The sequence below is a fragment of the Acanthopagrus latus genome, chromosome 17 (genome assembly GCF_904848185.1).
Source record: "Acanthopagrus latus isolate v.2019 chromosome 17, fAcaLat1.1, whole genome shotgun sequence".
Lineage (NCBI taxonomy): Eukaryota > Metazoa > Chordata > Actinopteri > Spariformes > Sparidae > Acanthopagrus > Acanthopagrus latus.
In genome coordinates, this window is record NC_051055.1 from 11081969 (window position 1) to 11097523 (window position 15555).

Below are 15555 nucleotides of genomic sequence, written 5' to 3' on the forward strand. Positions count from 1 at the left end.
ACTTCAACAGTTGTCCTTGTGCTTTCTTCATTCTTCCTGTATGTGTTTGAGACTGTAAGATGAATAAGATTAATATCCTGCTCAATTTCTGTACCTGCTTCAGCCTTCAGAGCATTGACAAATGTATGTTTTGAGACATGCATACACACGCATATGATATTTACGGATCAGACACCAACAAAATCGATCCAACAGGAGGAATTTCCCACACATTCTTCGTCTTTCACGAAGCCGAGAAAACTGGGTTTCATCCCTTCCACACCCTATTGCCACTAATGTCATTAAGACTCCATGAAGGACCGATTTGGTACTGTGACTCAGTTGCAGCTGTCTCCCATTTGACAGCTGGCAACGTATTCGTTCGCTCACAAGCGGCAAAATTATTTCGCTATTTTCACATTGTTGTTGACGCTTCAGAGCATAAATGTTGAACCCCACAGTGTTTTGGTGGCACGGGCTGATTTGCATAAATCTTTGTTTTGTAGAGAGTTTGTTGATGTCAAAAATTAAACTAAGTATACTCAACCCACTCATGAGTGAATGAAAGCATTTAATACAGTCTGTAAGAGGCTGATGTTTTGGCAACACAGCAGTGACAGCTTTTGTCCTAAGTTTCTGATTCAGCTTCTCATACATGATACGTAATCAGCCTTTCACTAGCTTTCTGTTTTTTTTAGACAGAATACTTTAATTAGCTAAGAGAGAGAAAGCCAAGAAAGTCAAAAGAGAATCACTGAAAAACTCAAGCTCTAACAAGATGTATATTGATATTTTATTTTCAGGTCACACTGGTCTGACTTCCAGAACATGGGCTGCACTTAAAGGCCTCCTATTTGCCAATTATTTCAGTCAGCATTCTGCCTCCTTCCAATGCCCATAAGTAACCTTACAACCTATATGCACAGCCTCATGATAGAAAACACTCCTGCATGATCTACAGTAACATTCCTTCAGCACTGTTGTGCAAGAATACTGGTAAGCTTCATCTAGTTTGGACACATACTTGGATTGCAATCCAAACTTTTGGGTAAATTACAAGCAATTTGTTCAGTTATTCTTTTAACTTAATTTCAGCTCATGTTGTGTGCTGATACATCCGGAAATTAAGCATTAAATCACCCAAGCCACAAATGTCCATATTTGTATCGGAAAAAGAAATTACACATATTAAAGTATCAATATGCTCCCTAATAACTCCCTGGAAGCAATTACATTTTACTTCCTTTTTTTAATCCCTCATCTTCCCCTCTCTCCTCCCCCAATGACTCCTAAACTGTCGTCTCGTCTACCTGTGCATCTCTGTGTGCATGAACTTGTGAGAACTAATGCATCTGCCCTCGTTTTGCTCTCCAGCTCACTCCTGCAAGCAGCCGCGGAGCCCGGCCAATGCTGACGTCGTGGGTCTGGACCTGCCCTCCTACGGTTACACCCTGGTGTACAGCTGTCAGCCAGGTTATTTCCTTTCCGGGGGTTCAGAGCACCGCGTCTGCCGCTCTGACAGCAGCTGGACTGGCAAGGTGCCTGTCTGCAGAGGTATGTGGTCAGCAGAGGTCTGCGAGGATGGAATGAAAGTTAAAAATGTTCAAGGGGAAGATTGTGCTCATGCATAAAGGTAGAGGGTAGTCAAATAAAACCCCAATCAAATATAATGAGACAATGTGGTTTCTTTGATGTTTTCTGTGTCACTACACTGTCAACTAATTGCAATTGATTCTTTTTTTAGTGTGTTTTGATTTGTAAGTGCTTGTTAGAAATGAGCCACGAGAGATCTCGCTAAACTGAGGAAAAGTTTAATGTGGGCGTCAAGTTACAGTTTAGCAATGTTTACTTTCCCAACATCCTCCAGCTGTTAAACTTGGCTGTGTATCACTACATCTTTGTGACATACATATTTATGTTTTTCTGCAGCCGGTTCCAAATCACATGAGAAAACTGTCAAACCCTTTCCAGGGACACCGAGCCCAAAAATAAATGGTGAGTCTTCAAATGCACAAGCTGTTCATCTGGTAGCCATGTAAGTCAGCAGTCTTGCATCTATGTTTTGGTGGCTTTAGCATCAACTATAGGAAAGTTTCTTTTATAGTACGGGGTGCCATTGTTGCTCTGTAGCTGCACGGTGGGTTGAGTTTATTGTCTTATACAGCCACTAGACCTGTCTCAGCAAAACCATACAACTTCCACTGTCATCATGGGTCCTTTTAGTCTTTAAGTCAGCATTTTTCACACTGCAGGAAATTAATTAGCATATAATGAATGTTATTAGCATCGAACCTGGTGTGTATTGCTTTTATTATGTTATGGTCATACCATATTCTGTGACCTCTTTTACAGTTACATATGTTGTATATGTACATTCTAACAAACTGAGCTTGGATTATTGGTACAAAATATAATTAAATGTAATTAGTTACAGGAAATATGAATGGGTCATGATATGTTTATTTTATAATACTTGATGCATACAATCTAATGAGTCTATAATTGGTGCAACAATGTAATTATTTCCAGATGATACAAGCATGTAACTGGTGGAGATTTTAGATTGTATTATTAAGATCATTATTTGTAATACTAAACAAATAAAATTGTGTTTAGTGCTAATTAGCTAATTTTAACATGCTTACGTGTTTAAACTAAGGTTTTAAATGTCAATATGGCATTATGAGCATATTGGCTTGCTTACATGAGCACTGAGCTCAAATTTCTGTATAATCTTGTTGTTTTGACTGTTACTGAGACCCAGTGAGGTGAAACTGCACTGTGGAAGGAAGTACCTGAATTTTTAAAAATAAGAATTTTAAAATGTTTCTTCACCTCAATCTGTATTAAACAACTAAAGCTATTAACAACATCAGAAAGTTTAGAAATAATGTCACATTCCATCTAAGTGCACCGTGTTGTGCCAGCAATTACTGAAAATTATTGAGTATATATAGATAATTGTCCTCACTATTATTAGGTTTAATTCATGGTACTAACTACAGACAGTCACCTCTTTGCAAGGATAATTGGCTTGCAATTGCCTTGTAAATAATTACCGTGAGATAATGACTGTTCTGTAAAAGTGCTCCAAAAACTTTTCATGAAGAAGTTGTGCCAAGTTTGCAGAATGAGGCCTGGGTTATCTTTTCCAGAATGTATTTAATTATCATTGATTGAGATTGTCAAAGCATATAAGGAACATGATATTATTCAAATTGAATGAAAATACCCTTATCAGCTGTTTTGATATGTTGATTCCACTGCACATCCAATTACCATTTTTCAGTGTGGGTGCAAGCAGTCAGCTTGTATTAAAAACATAATTTTGATTTGATGTTGTTAGACAACACTGGTTAATAGGAATGAGATCAGCCACTTTTTCTTTCTTGTTATTTTAATGACATTATTTAATGAGTTTTTCTTTCCTTTCCTTAAGTTCCTGACGACGTGTTTGCCCCTGATTTCGTCTGGAAGGGTTCCTATGATTACAAAGGCCAGAAACAGCCGATGACTTTGACAGTCACAAGCTTTAATGCCTCCACTGGAAAAGTCAATGTAACTTTAACCGACAGTAGCATGGAGTTTCTACTCTCTGGTGAGTCATCTATAAATCATCTGTCTTCTTCTCCCTGCTCTCTGCCTCCCCTTTCCCCCTCTCACTACCTCTTTGTGTCACTTCCATTTATTCTGAGGGTACCTCATGTCAATCAGTCAATCACCAAATGATCTCATGCATGAGAGTGGAAATGAACTATTGGCTCTAAAGACGGATGTATTGGTCTGCACTGACTAACTGCCCACTCAAGAGTCACTCCCCTCCTCCCCTCCTCCCCTCCTCTCCTCCCTCGGCTGTTTTCTCATCTGTTCTCGTCTTTTTTCGGACTGCTTCTGCTTTTCTGCTTCTGCTTTTCTTCATTTTGTCGCTGCTTCTCTGCCTTCTTTTATCATTCCCCCACTTACTGCTTCATCACTTTATTCACATCGCTTCTCATGTTGCCTCTACCTTGTAGGAGTGTACAAGCGCCAGGAGGCACGGTTAATGCTTTTGCTGTACCAGATGAGAGCAGTGGCTCACAGCTCTTTGAGCAGGATTACTGATGAGACCTGGGCAATGGATGGATTTGTGAGTATACACAGAAATTTGAAGCAGCTGGCCAGTGATCTTTTGAAAATAACCAAGAGCTGTGACTGTTATTTCATTAGACTTGTGTATTTATTTTTTCTGCTTCAGCCTGACAGACACACAGAATATCACAGGCAATGGGACTGTTACTACTTGGGAGGCGAGAATAAGCCTTCCCTCAACTGAATCCAGCCAGTGTTGCTTCATTAGTAGTCTTTTCTCATCCTATTTAGCGTGCCAAAAATGTGAAAAAAAATTATAATGCATGAAGGGAAACTGTAAATATATGAGTATACTAGTAATTTCCAGGCTTCTCTGCTTTTGTTTACATATATTTACATTGGCTCTATATCAAATGCACCCAGTGCTCAGTATGAAACATTTCAGCATTCCCGCATTGTAAATTTGCTGAATAAGCTGACACACAGTTGACATCTAAGGGCCTAGAAACAAATGCAAAACATTGTTTGTTGGTGGGATTGAAGTCCTTCTAAAATAAACTTCAAGGACCACTTAAAAACAGAATGTGACAGGTGACTGCACACGGCAGAGCTATTGATAGCATTTTGTAATGCAGCATGTAGAGGGAGGTTTCACAGTACAAAGGGGTTATTTTTGAATGTAGTTGATTGTCGTACTAAAACAATATGCGCAGTTTTTGATTAGGGGTAGAACAGATGCAACACCTTCTTAGATGCTAAGAAAAATCCAACATTATACATGCTCTTGAAACAAAGCAGACTTTTCCTTGAGCTCTGTGTTATTTTTGTTTCTACCAGGTTTCAGCCGAGCCTGAGGGTGGCAGCTATGTGTTCCAAGGCTTCATACAGGGTAAAGACTACGGACAGTTTGGACTTCAGAGAGTTGGTATGTGTCTTTTAAAATACAGTGAGTCCCATTGCCATTGGTAACGCCTCCGCATATTTCATTTTCATAGAAGTAAAGAAAAGAGATGCTCTTTAAACCCTCCACTCCGCTCAAATATGTGTGAGAGTTTGACACTGGAAGGCTGATGTTTCTTTGTTCTCACCTTACATCTGAGTTGAAGATGTACGTATAAGCATGATTTGTGACACACAAAGCCAACTGTGGTTCAATTTACAACTTGGAAAACTTGAAACCTGAAGAACAAATATATTGTGAAAGGACTATCAAGTGAAAGAAAGATTCTGAATTTTTCAATGAGTGAGATTACATACTTGCAATTTCCAACTTTTTAAACAGCTTTTTGTTGAAAAAACTTGCCCTCAAACATGTCTTTCCATTATTGCAAATCTATATAATATTTCAAAATGTTGCAAATTTAGAAGTAAGGTAACATTTTCCTGAGATGGATATGAAAACTTTTTGTAAATAGATGTTTCAGCTTCATTGAAGATCCATTATTGTCTTCGCACACAGAGAGAGAAAAGACATCGAGTATTTTATGATAACATATTGGTTCTTTCTAGTAAGCCCCCCCCAATGGAAACGTTAAACCATGTCTTCAGCATCTAAAATCCACATTAAGGTGTTTATGTTCAGATTTTTGCTGTGTAAAATTCTTAAAAATTAGCACATATTTAATTAAATAAAATATCAAACTGGTGACAAAATGTTGCTTATTTGTGTGTCTAGATGTTTATGGGATTTTATCATATATGTCAGTCGTTTTCTCAAAATAAGGTTTTTCTTGTCCACTGAGCTAGAAATCTCCCTGTCAGTAGCACTAAAACTTTCCAGGCTTATTCCTTATTTTTAAGGTTAATTCGTATATCATTCTTAGCCAGGTTTTATGTGCCATTATATTCCTAAGAACATAGGGACTTTTTTTTATAGCTGTTGACAGTATTTTCTGATTTATGGAGTGATAAAAAGAGATATCAACTGGGGACGTTTATACCTATCAGATATCACTTTTTTCCTATTCACCTGTAGTGTTTAGTGTTTAATATGTTTGGATTAAATTGCAGCACTCACTTTATAACCCAGTTATCACATTTTTTTATTTAAAAAATGATGCCACATAATATCTTCTCTCTATTGATAGCATGCATACATTTATAGTGTGTGGCCCCTAATCACCCACTGACAACCACTCATATGTCATGTAGCACAAAGTGGATTATTCCCTTCCACATCATCGTCCTTTACGACTTTGTGCTCAACATTCCTGTTGTCATCGTCTCATGATTGTCTTCAACAAGATTATCACAGTAACAGTGATCATTATCACTATGATCATTATGGTTGTCGTCTTTATCAACGGGCTGCTGCGTCTCCGACTTGTCATTGTGATCATCTTCCTCTTCATTATCATCATCACCATCGTCACCAGCAGATGATGCGTATGTCTCTATTTCTTTCATTTATTTTTCTCCAGTGCCATTTTGTTAATCTCAATATTTTTAATGTTTGTCATCCACTGACTACTAAGCTTTTTGCTTAATATGATGCTTTTCTTCCAGGTCTAAGTGTGAGGGAGAATATTACACTCATTGACCCCGAAACCAATGGCTCTACCAACAGCAGTTCTGTCGCTGTAGCTATCCTCGTGCCTTTCTTTGCCCTCATCTTTGCAGGCCTCGGATTTTATCTCTACAAACAGCGGTATGTGTTGTATCTTTGTGCCTTCCATAGCAGCCCAGATCCCAAACGTAGTAGCTACTGTAGTCTTCGTTGGTTTGTTTCCCACCTGAGAGAGAAAGTGCTACATTTCCATGAGCGTGTCTCCCATGTTGACTCTCAAAGTTATCTACCACAGATCAAATGCTGGAAAAGTTTTGCAAACCCAGATTTATGTGGATCTTTGTACAGTTGCAGCCACAGGAAATGCACATCAAGATGAGGTAGATAAGTACACTGTGGCCCACTTCCACAGCCTGCTTCACTGCAGCAAGGTTCCCCACTTGATACAGTAGCTTACTCTTGAGAGGCTTCAAAGCATGATGCAATATTAGTCAACGTGTTGCCGTCCACATCACATTACACAGCAGTATATGTCATTTTTAATGAGAGTATATAGTATGAAATGTAGTGTATTCCTCTCTGTATGTGTATGTGATGTGCGTAGTCCAGTGGGTTTTGTCTTGATTTATAGAGTACCGCTCAGAACAGTGCATACAGCTAGAGCCTGTGACATGCAAATTCTGCACTCATTACGTTAGTTACCAGTGAACAGGCACGGGCTCTTCTGACTGATCTTTTCAACAATAATTACCATTCAGCCTAATTTACCTACTGCAGCTGTCCACACAAGATAATGGAAAGATGTTTATTGGATTGGAAGGAGGGGAGATAATTGGGATACTGTCTCTCAACTAATATGCAACCTCATTTTTCTTTCCCCCCCGCAGGAAAACAGATAAAGCGCAGTACACAGGATGTTCTGTCCACGAGAACAACAATGGACAGGCCACTTTTGAGAATCCCATGTACAACACAAACACTAAAGCTGCTGAGGGGAAAGTCGTCCGCTTTGACCCCAATCTCAACACCATCTGCACCATGGTTTGATGTCTACTGAGTGAAAGAGAAACAAATGGAGGGAGAATACAACTTCTCCTTTTTTGCTCTACATAAATATATATACAGACATTTATATTTTTCCTGTTTCTGATGACATTCAACAAAGAAAAAGAGTTGATCAGAAACATAAAGCACATTTTCAGCAACACTTATGGCAGTTGCAGTTGATCGTATACAGAATCTCAAAGATTAATGTGAAAGGAAGGGGGGGTCGCACACCTTTCCAGATCTTCCCGTAGCTCGGTGAAGTGAAGCGTTCTTTACACTCTGTGAGTGTTGGCTTTATGAATAAAAGAGCCTCTGGCATATAGACAAAATTGAGTATTTTATGCTCTTTAGTATAAATATAGAGGGGTTACTTCACAATGCCAAATGAAAAATTCAACTTTTTTTTTTCTAAAATAATAACAGCCCAGATAAAGACCCTGTTGTGGTTTGTTTTTGTCTTTGTCTCATGTTCCCCTGATGAGTTATTTTCTCTTATGGAAGAGAGGAGCCTCTCAACTGTGAGGTGATCAATGTAATCTTTAGAGTCTATTTTCTAAGCTGTGGGGTGTGAGAGAGGGGATTAGGAAGTGGACAAGAAACTGCCTCTCTTTAAATAGTGTCGGTGCTGTAGTGTGTTCAGCGTTATATGGCCAATTTTACCTCTTAATTGGATGGTACCTCCTACTGACGAGATATATGGCCAGGGATTTAATTACTGAAGTGCAGTACCATTTTTCTAGAGTGCCGCTGGGAATGCTAGGGCTTTTATTGTTACAGTGCAGGTTTTCTGACAACAATAGAGTACATTTTCTTCACAAGAAATATAGTCAACATTAAGGTTTATTATCAAGTTGAGTGCAGTGAATTTGTTTATGACAGAGTTGTTCTTTAAGGATGAGAGTTTAAATTGGGTCTATCCTAGGCACACTGTACCTTTCAGTATATTCATCATGTGGGGCTGTACTCATGTCATCCGTGTATTTTATCTGTTCTTAAGTTATTGAAACTGTTCTGAAAACTGATTTCTCTTGAGGTAATTTTTCTTTTTGTGATTTTCTAGCTTTTTGTCCCAAATAAACCAAAATCAGAGTGAATTAACCCCAGCCTTGAGCCTGTGTGTACCAAGAATCTCAAAGTAGGAGTTGCTTAAATGTTTCAGGGGTTGTTGAACGATAGAGTTGAGAATAGAGTGCACAGTACCTACAGCTGGCCAGGTTTCCCAGAAGTTTATTTAAGCCTGGAAGTCAGTAAATCAAAGTGCAAAGATATGTCGGTGGGCAGTCTGTGGTCGGTTGAAGCTTGTTGTCCTGCTCAATTTTAGTATAAATCTTGACATGCGTCTGCCTCACTTAAGGGTAATTCCATGACGGAACAAGTGTAACCTCCACGTCCGTCCTGGTTTTTCACAAACTGAGCAGTGTTGGTCGTTCTTTAATTCTTTTGGGAAACCGTGCCTTAGTCAGTAAATAACCTGATCCACACTCCTACTTGGAGAAACTTGATGAACGCACAGCCTTGGCCTATTTTATTGACGCCCACTGATACAAATGGTCATTTCATTGTCTCACTGAACCATCAGCTTCTGCCAACAAATGTACAGTATACATGAAAAGATTTGCACACTTAAACATGAGCCACCATCAGTGTTCAACTACCATCCATCCATTTTTTAAAAGAAAAAAATGAATCTGACACTGTCATCACATTTCTACATCATTGCAGTGCCTTGAATACTGTATGGGCATATGTTTTTAAGGAAGACATGACATTTATTGCATTAGTAAAACTGTACATCAGTGTAATTTATCTGCACAGTTAACAATGATTCAGCTGATTGATGTCAGCTCTGACAGTTTATCTAAAAAGAGGTGTTTAAAAAGCAGCTCATAGTTTCATATCTGTGCATGTTGGCAAAAAGTGATCCAGTATAGCAATTGCTGCTATAGTACTTTGTACCACTATGTTTATTCCTGTCATTGCTGTTACATTTTGTACATTTATACAGTTTTGATACTTGATGGCATTCTTTGGCAAGATGTCTTGTGTTATCGATATGTAATATATTTTGCGAGTTCATATTTCTTATGGATGAGAAAAAGAAATGCACCTGGCAAAAACAGTATACGGCAAGTCGGTCTCACATCAGACTAGAGTAGAATGCTTTTAAATGTACCACACAATTGTTATCCCATTCAACAATCTCTGTATATGAATATGTAAATATTACAAAACTTTTGTAAAGAGATATATTTTTTATGCAAATAAAGCATTTGTAAGTTATTGAATATGTTGTGTAAAATTTCACATGTAAATGTCATGTAAGATCAAAAATGTTTTGTATTTTTTCTTTATCAGCAATGTATAAATCCTTAATTTATATATAAAATATGAAATAATGAACTGCAGTGTAGCTATTCTCTTCTTTTATTCATTGAGCTATCGTGGCTTTGTTCAGCCTCCGTTTCTGAAGCTCTGCACTCTTTCGCTGTATTTGCAATGTAAGAAAAGTTGTTCCCTACTGAGCACAGAGCTTTTATCGTTCAATCTGCTGCTTCTTTCCATTTAATGAGTTTTGTACTTGCTGACCACGGCTTGGTTTAGCCAAAATAGGATCAGTACTGATATTATCTCTGTCCTAGGTACACTGTAGATCTTCTGAAACTGCCTGTAGCAATACATTGTGGAAAGTAATCCTTGTCAACACCTGCTGTGAGCAGAACTTAAGTCTTAACCTCTTTTACACACAAAAGAGGTGACATAGGGGTATAATTTAAACCCCATCTCTGAATATCCGTACTTTCAAGAGCGCTCGAACTGCAGCATTAACTCTGCTGATCTTTCCTCATCTCCGCTGTAATCTCCTGGAGTCTTATTTCGCCTGCCTCTCTTTCTGTCACCATCAGTGGTTACAAATAGCTGACATTTACTCTAGAAAAGGACTGAAATGACATTTGATTTTACTTTACTTTGAATACAAGATGGGTGGCAGTTGTATTTTTGTATTCTTTGTATTTTTTTTTTTTTTAAATGTTCAGAATGGGTTATTTTCTGAATCAACCATTTATGAACTCTGGTAGTGGTACAGCAAGTACCAAGTAGGAAAAGGATGTTTTTTGCAGGCGTTACATGAACTGTGACGCATTTGAATGAAACACATCCCTGTGGGTTTGTTGTTTTTTTTTTAACACAATTCACCATGACCTGGTTTTCTATAGTACTTGTAACTGAAACTGCATAATTCTGTAAAACATCTGTGTGTCTGAGAAAGGTTTGTTAAAGTTATCTTTTTAAGTATTCAGGATAAATCAAAGAAATTAGAGATAAGGACTAAATACATTTGCCAACAACACTTCATGACAGATTGAATCAAAGTAGGTGGACACCTGCTGCAGTCTGGGGAACATGTGGAGGTGACAGTCTGTCAGGCCATGATGTGACTAAGATTAATCCAATTACAGCAATCAGGGTAGAGAAATTGCCAGGGAGTGTGACAGATATCACAGAATGCTCAATAAAGAAAGCATGAAGAGGCCCCATAAAAATCAGACGACTTGCGCTTGACTGGCAGTAACCAGTTTGATTTCCAACTTAAGGTTAAGCATATACTTTAAAGTCTAAGCCTGGGATTTACCTATGGATTAGAAATATTTGCCAGAAGGATTTTCAATTGAAGTTACTCGGAAGCTTCATCAAGCAGATTTTACACAAAGGGTGGTGATGTAATATAAGCTGGTGCTAGGCCAAGATGGCAAAGAGGCTCAGGCTGTTTGTTCAGTACGGTGCACGCCTGCTGTAATACACTAATGGCAGCCACCTCTAAACACTGACTTTGACCCCGTTTGCTCTCAGAGCAGCATATTGCTTCATTAGACCTCTGGTTTCTGTGTCGGGAGAATCCTCTGAGGAACCTCTCTGTGCTCCTGCTGCAGTTTGTACCATGTCATCTTACAAATGCTCTATTGAGATCTGGTGACTGAGCAGGTTAGTGCAGTAAGCTGATTTCACTGTCCTGTTCACGGAGGCATCCGCGGTCTTGTGGCGTGGGCATGTGCCTGCTTTAGAAAATCAATTTGCAGAGGTGCATGCGCGGGCACAATGAAGGGATGTTCCTGGCTGCCTCTGATGTGCAGATACCCCGTGGCGTTCCTCCACTTTGATCACAGGCCTGTATGTGTGCTGTGAAATCACACCCCGCAACATTGACAGCCAGCAATATTGACACGTTGCACGGTAGATGGGAGCAACTCTCGGCCGTGTGCATAATAAAACAACCTCTGAATGAGCAGTGTTGATAGAACGGGTTTTCCCCTCTTCACCCTGCGTTGCACAATGTCTCAGTGTTTACCAAGAGAAGCAGAAGTCGGCGAAGTTGTTGGTTTTCTTCCCGCGCGTGTTTAGGCATAATGAGTTGCTTCCATTGGATCTTTTGGCTTTAATCTGCTGGATTGTCAGTTGACTAACTAGACTCTCCCTCACTGCATATTTCAGTCTTTCACTAATGAGCCATTTTCCACCACTCTGCTCTCATTGGCCAGATGTCCTCAGGGTGGTGGACCATTCTTGATACAGATGGGAAGCTGTTGAGAAAGGAAACCCCTGAGGAAATATAAGTTACTGACGATTTCCTCTACACATTTTTTTATTGAATAAGTCGGAGCTTAAACTATTTTGATGTGGCAGATTAGCGCACTAAGTAACAGCATTTTCACTGCTTATAACAATGAATTTCATGTAAAGGTTATGTCTCGGAAAATAGACTGGGATTTAATATTCTGTGTAACGGTTTCCAAGAGCAGGAAGAGTTATATACTTTAATATACCCTTTTTAATCTTAAAGTGGATGAATAATGTAATTTCCTCCATAACCATTTCAGCAAAATAAATTTTTAACCAAGAGTTAAATCACATGGGCATTGGGAAATAGCCCACAGTAGATGAAGGCGGTCTCTGCCTGGTATGAATTGAAGGATGTTAAACGGAGGTCAATAAGCACGATCAACACTATATCTGGAGGGCAGCCGTCAGCTGAGAGGGCAGAAGTTTGTGTGTCTGGGGTTTGGATTGTGCAGCTTCCTAAAAAGTCATTTTATTATTAGGCAGTTCTCATTAGAAATCATGAGCGTGATCCATAATGTAACACGGTCCTCCTTCTTCTGGGCTATCATACATTAAATCAGGTCAGAATATTACATTTTCAGATGGATATCTCTTTTTAAACTTCTCAAAATAGGCATGAAGGAATACTTTGACACTTTGGGAAATATGCTTATTTGCTTTCTGGCTGAGAGTTGAGTTGAGAAGATGCCAGTCTCATATCTTGTTCTTGAAGCTGCTGTATCTGCAAGCAAGAATCTCAGCTGGTCATATTAATACCTTAGCTACCTTCGGATGAAGCCAGGTAAGCTTTTCTGACTGTATTCAGTCTTAAAGCTAAACTAAGCTAATCCACTTCTGGCTGTAGTTTCATATTCTTCAAACATACTCACGTTTCATATGAGAGTGAATTAATTCTTTAATTAACTCATAAATATAAAGGAATAAAACTTGTCTTGTGTTTTCTTTTTGTTTTTTCATTGTGTTACAAATGTGTTTTCAGTAGGTTGTGTAGTGGCAACTGAGAATCAGTCGCATGTCTAGTGCAGATGGGAGTTAGTCAGAACACCAAGCTTGACACAGTATTTCTTTTCTAGTCTAGAAGTTCTTTATTGCTTGCAAGCAAGTGCCACAAATCAGCAGCGCATAGATGATGACTGAAGAGAAGCGGTCTCTCCTCGTCTTTTGTAATAACCCAAAACAATAAATCATTATCTCAACATCCTCCTCATGACACACATAAGACTTCTTATACACTTCAACCACTGTTGTGTGTCCCTAACCCTTCAGGATGAACTCCTTACCTAAGACACTTTGTGTTCACTTTCGCTGCACATGACACCACGTACGATACATGAATACATCCATTCATACCGCGCAACCACATAACTACCACAAGACAGAGCTCATGTTGTAAGCCCACAAATAATGTTGTGTCTATATTGTTAAGTTTCAAATGTAAGGACAACATATCAAAATTAAAAGGGACTTTTGATAATTTCCCTCATGGTTGCATAATTGTTGCATCTATCTCAACATCACCACCGACACTTGGCGTGTCAGTGCAGAATATGAAGCAATCACTACACTACTTTTAATAGTGCTGCAGAGACATGTTCGTTTGAGTACACTGATGATGTTCATTAAGCTATAACATGACGTTTAACCTTCTAGGCAAAATACTTGATTAGATGACAACACAGGAGCAGAGTTTTTTCGAGCAATGACTTAAGATAGATTGACACTGTAGGACACGTATAAAGATTGGAAAAATATTATAAATGTCATGGGCTCATATCTGTTTATCCAGACGTTCCTATACATGCAGATCAGAGAATATCTTGGAGGTGAATAACAAAAAGCCAGCCCTGAGCCACATCCATGTGACCTTGATAGGCCACACAAACGCAGTGTGAACACTAAAGCTCCTCTTGACACATGACAACTTTGATCTAATTGCTCACAGGGTGTCCAACTTAATAGTCCCCCGTCTACAGCAATTAACTGTGAGAATAATTGAGATAGAATTTTTAAATTAGCTTCTAATGCCTTGTGACACGCTCCTGAAGGAATCGGATTCAATTTGATATGAAGTAAGCAGCAGCACACAACACTTTTTTTTTCCTTTTTCTTTTTCTTAGTCCTGCTCTTTGAAGAAAAGAAAAAACAAAAAAAACAAAACAAAAAAAAACACGCTTTTGACCAGCCAATCACATCTGTCACACGAGACATCCCTCACTGTGGAAAATCACTTCTCCCACCAGGCAGATCTTTAAGACATCAAATTGAAGCCGGTAATATACTCCGCTGTATGGAGGATGATGAGCCTTACAAAGAACATGAGCGCAGATTTAAAAACACACAGCGCATTATTGTAATTTCATCATCTCACAAAGCCTCAATCACAGCACTCATAAAAAAAATAAATAAAAAATAAAAAAAAAAAAAAACCTCCTACGCTCCCCCCAAAATTCCCCTCAGGAAAATCCAGAGAAAAAGAAATCCGACAATAGAACAGAGGAGCCTGCTTTTGATCGCTCAGGCTTGTGAGTGAGTAATTGGGCTTCATGATTGAAACAGCACGTGTATTATTCATTCAGAGGGCCGGAGCTATTGAGCAGCGTTTCTGTTCCCCGTTTGTTTTCTTGGACTAACAATCACACATCAAAAACATATCTCATCAGCTTCATGTGGGACGGTAATAATGACTGGCAGTTCAAATGCTAGACAAAGAGGCATTTTGAAAATATTATTTTGCATAAAATATTACTCATTCATGTGGTGTTAAGGGCTACATTGTACGATATGTACAGTCCCACTGATCCTTTTTGTCTTAGAAACCAAGAACATCACAGAAAATCTGACTGACTGAACCAGTGATTCACTCTGTGTTGTTTCTGTCCTGTGAGTGAAAACAACTAACAATAACAATAACACACCAAATACTCCGAATATCAGAGAATGGGTTTGTGGGTTTTTCGCTTTCTCGCTCTGCCTCTGCACACTGATCAGACTATTTACACTTCCTGGCCGCCTCGCTAGGCACATCTGTACAATGATCTTATATGACAGCTCTACAGTAAAAGTCTGCCTTTGTTGGTTGGGGAGGTTAGGTTTTAGGTTTGAATATCAGGGTGAGCCAGTCAGAGGCAAGGCAGAGTAGAGCAGTTGGATCCATAATAACATCATCTCACCTTCCTCTTTGGTGGCCACTTAAAGTGCAAGATGCCCTCTTTAGGGTGCTCTGTAGGTATAAGTAAGGCTTGATAACTATTTATAATAACCATCATTAATAACTGGTCAATTTAAAGATAATTAAGCATTAGGTAATAGTTATTTATGTAGAAAATGCCAATTTCTAC

The 15555-nt window shown here is 38.8% G+C and overlaps 1 protein-coding gene across 8 annotated transcripts in view; it reads left to right on the forward strand.

Annotated features, from left to right (window-relative positions):
• The window catches only part of LOC119006146 (CUB and sushi domain-containing protein 3-like), a 213205-nt gene extending 203213 nt beyond the window's left edge, over positions 1-9992 (forward strand). For 3 of the 8 annotated variants that reach the window (XM_037074543.1, XM_037074545.1, XM_037074544.1), the window contains exons 64-71: positions 1354-1533; positions 1909-1974; positions 3419-3577; positions 3993-4105; positions 4885-4972; positions 6199-6432; positions 6553-6694; positions 7441-9992. In XM_037074543.1, coding sequence (XP_036930438.1) covers positions 1354-1533; positions 1909-1974; positions 3419-3577; positions 3993-4105; positions 4885-4972; positions 6199-6432; positions 6553-6694; positions 7441-7600 — 1142 coding nt within the window. In that variant the 3' untranslated portion in view covers positions 7601-9992. Of the gene's footprint in view, positions 1-1353; positions 1534-1908; positions 1975-3418; positions 3578-3992; positions 4106-4884; positions 4973-6198; positions 6497-6552; positions 6695-7440 lie in introns of those variants that run through there. The other 5 variants (XM_037074546.1, XM_037074547.1, XR_005070692.1 and 2 more) reach the window with 4 other exon arrangements.
• Positions 9993-15555: the final 5563 nt, after the last annotated feature.